Source organism: Rhinopithecus bieti, unplaced genomic scaffold (assembly GCF_001698545.2).
Source record: "Rhinopithecus bieti isolate Rb0 unplaced genomic scaffold, ASM169854v2 scaffold_41207, whole genome shotgun sequence".
Taxonomy (NCBI): Eukaryota; Metazoa; Chordata; class Mammalia; order Primates; family Cercopithecidae; genus Rhinopithecus; species Rhinopithecus bieti.
The window spans coordinates 387,808-389,063 of NW_016816890.1; the positions used below are offsets into that span (position 1 = coordinate 387,808).

At 49.1% G+C, this 1,256-nt stretch overlaps 1 protein-coding gene across 1 annotated transcript in view; it reads right to left on the bottom strand.

Annotated features, from left to right (window-relative positions):
- RSPH4A (radial spoke head component 4A) overlaps nucleotides 1-1,044 on the bottom strand; it is a 17,550-nt gene extending 16,506 nt beyond the window's left edge. The window contains 1 exon segment of the mRNA XM_017855452.1: nucleotides 208-1,044. Coding sequence (XP_017710941.1) covers nucleotides 208-893 — 686 coding nt within the window. The 5' untranslated portion in view covers nucleotides 894-1,044.
- Nucleotides 1,045-1,256: the final 212 nt, after the last annotated feature.

Here is a 1,256-nt window from a genome sequence, read left to right on the forward strand (position 1 = left end):
AAAAGGTTAAGAAAAGAAGGCATAAGAATCTCCATTAATGATGTGTTTTGAGTCATGTGATCCAGAGTTATGTCATTAACTCTCTTTTACTAATACAATCTTTTCAAATACATTTTGATTCACTCACAGAAACACACTCTCATACAGAGATACTCACATACCCTCTTGCTTTGCCAAACTTTTATCTTTTTTCCCTCTGAGACTTACAGATTAAAGCCCGACTTGCTACTAGTCTTCAGCAGGTAAGCCTTAGCATTCTGAATGGTGGTCTCAAGCATGCTGGGGGCCACTTCAGAGCCCCCAGGCGCAGGCAGCTGTAAATCACAGTCACTGTTTGAGTCTGCCTCCTGAAAAACGTCAAATCTCAGCTCTTTCTGTTTAGCGTTGTTATAGCTCACGTCCCTTGATCCACACAGGTGGGGTTTGGGTTGCTGAGACTGTTGAAAGGCGTTTCGCTCTGACTGGCTTGTGTGAAGAGGAGTTGATTCTCTTTTATCAGATGATTGTTCCAAAGGATCAGGATAAGCTGTCCCAGCTTCAGGAATCACACTTGTGGTCCTGTCTGCCTGAGGTGGTGCCGCGAGGTCTTGTCTGGCCGGAGCCAGGGGAGAAGGAGTGAAAGAGGGCTCCCGCGGAGAGAGAGGAGCAGGTGATGATGTTTCTGGCCCCGCAGGGCCACCCAGAGTCGTCCTGGCTGTAGACTGGGGGCTCCAAGGACGGCTGCTTCGGGACTGGCGTCCAGTTTCTGGCCCCTGCTTCGCCTCCAAGGGCTCAGACGACTCAGGCTCAGAATACTGGGGAGAAGCTGCTGTCTTTCCTTCCCATGATCGCCTTGCTTCCCGTAGTTCTTCTTGGTTTTCTTTTTCTAGCTTCGGGGTGGTTGAGTCTTCCATGGAAGCAGTTCGAGAAAAAACGTTCTGGATGAAAGGGGCATGAAAATATGGAAGAAGGCAATTCAGTTCAGTTACTTTGCCGCGGTCTCTTAAGCGATTTCTGGATCCTGGTTGCTCTGTAAGTTGCTGCGTCCTGTCTCCATAGCAACCCCAGGCCGGGTTCCTCTCAGAAAAACATACAGCGCCCTGTTGCCAGGATTCGAGGGCGGAGACTAAGAGAGAGATGAAAATCCTAGCTTTGTGATTTGGTATAATGTCTTTCTATCGCAGCCAATCCGACTTAGACTCGACCAGTCTTGCTTGGAAACTGAGAACTCCAGGTCCTGCGCCTTGAGTGCAAAGCAGGAAGAATGGCGATCCCAT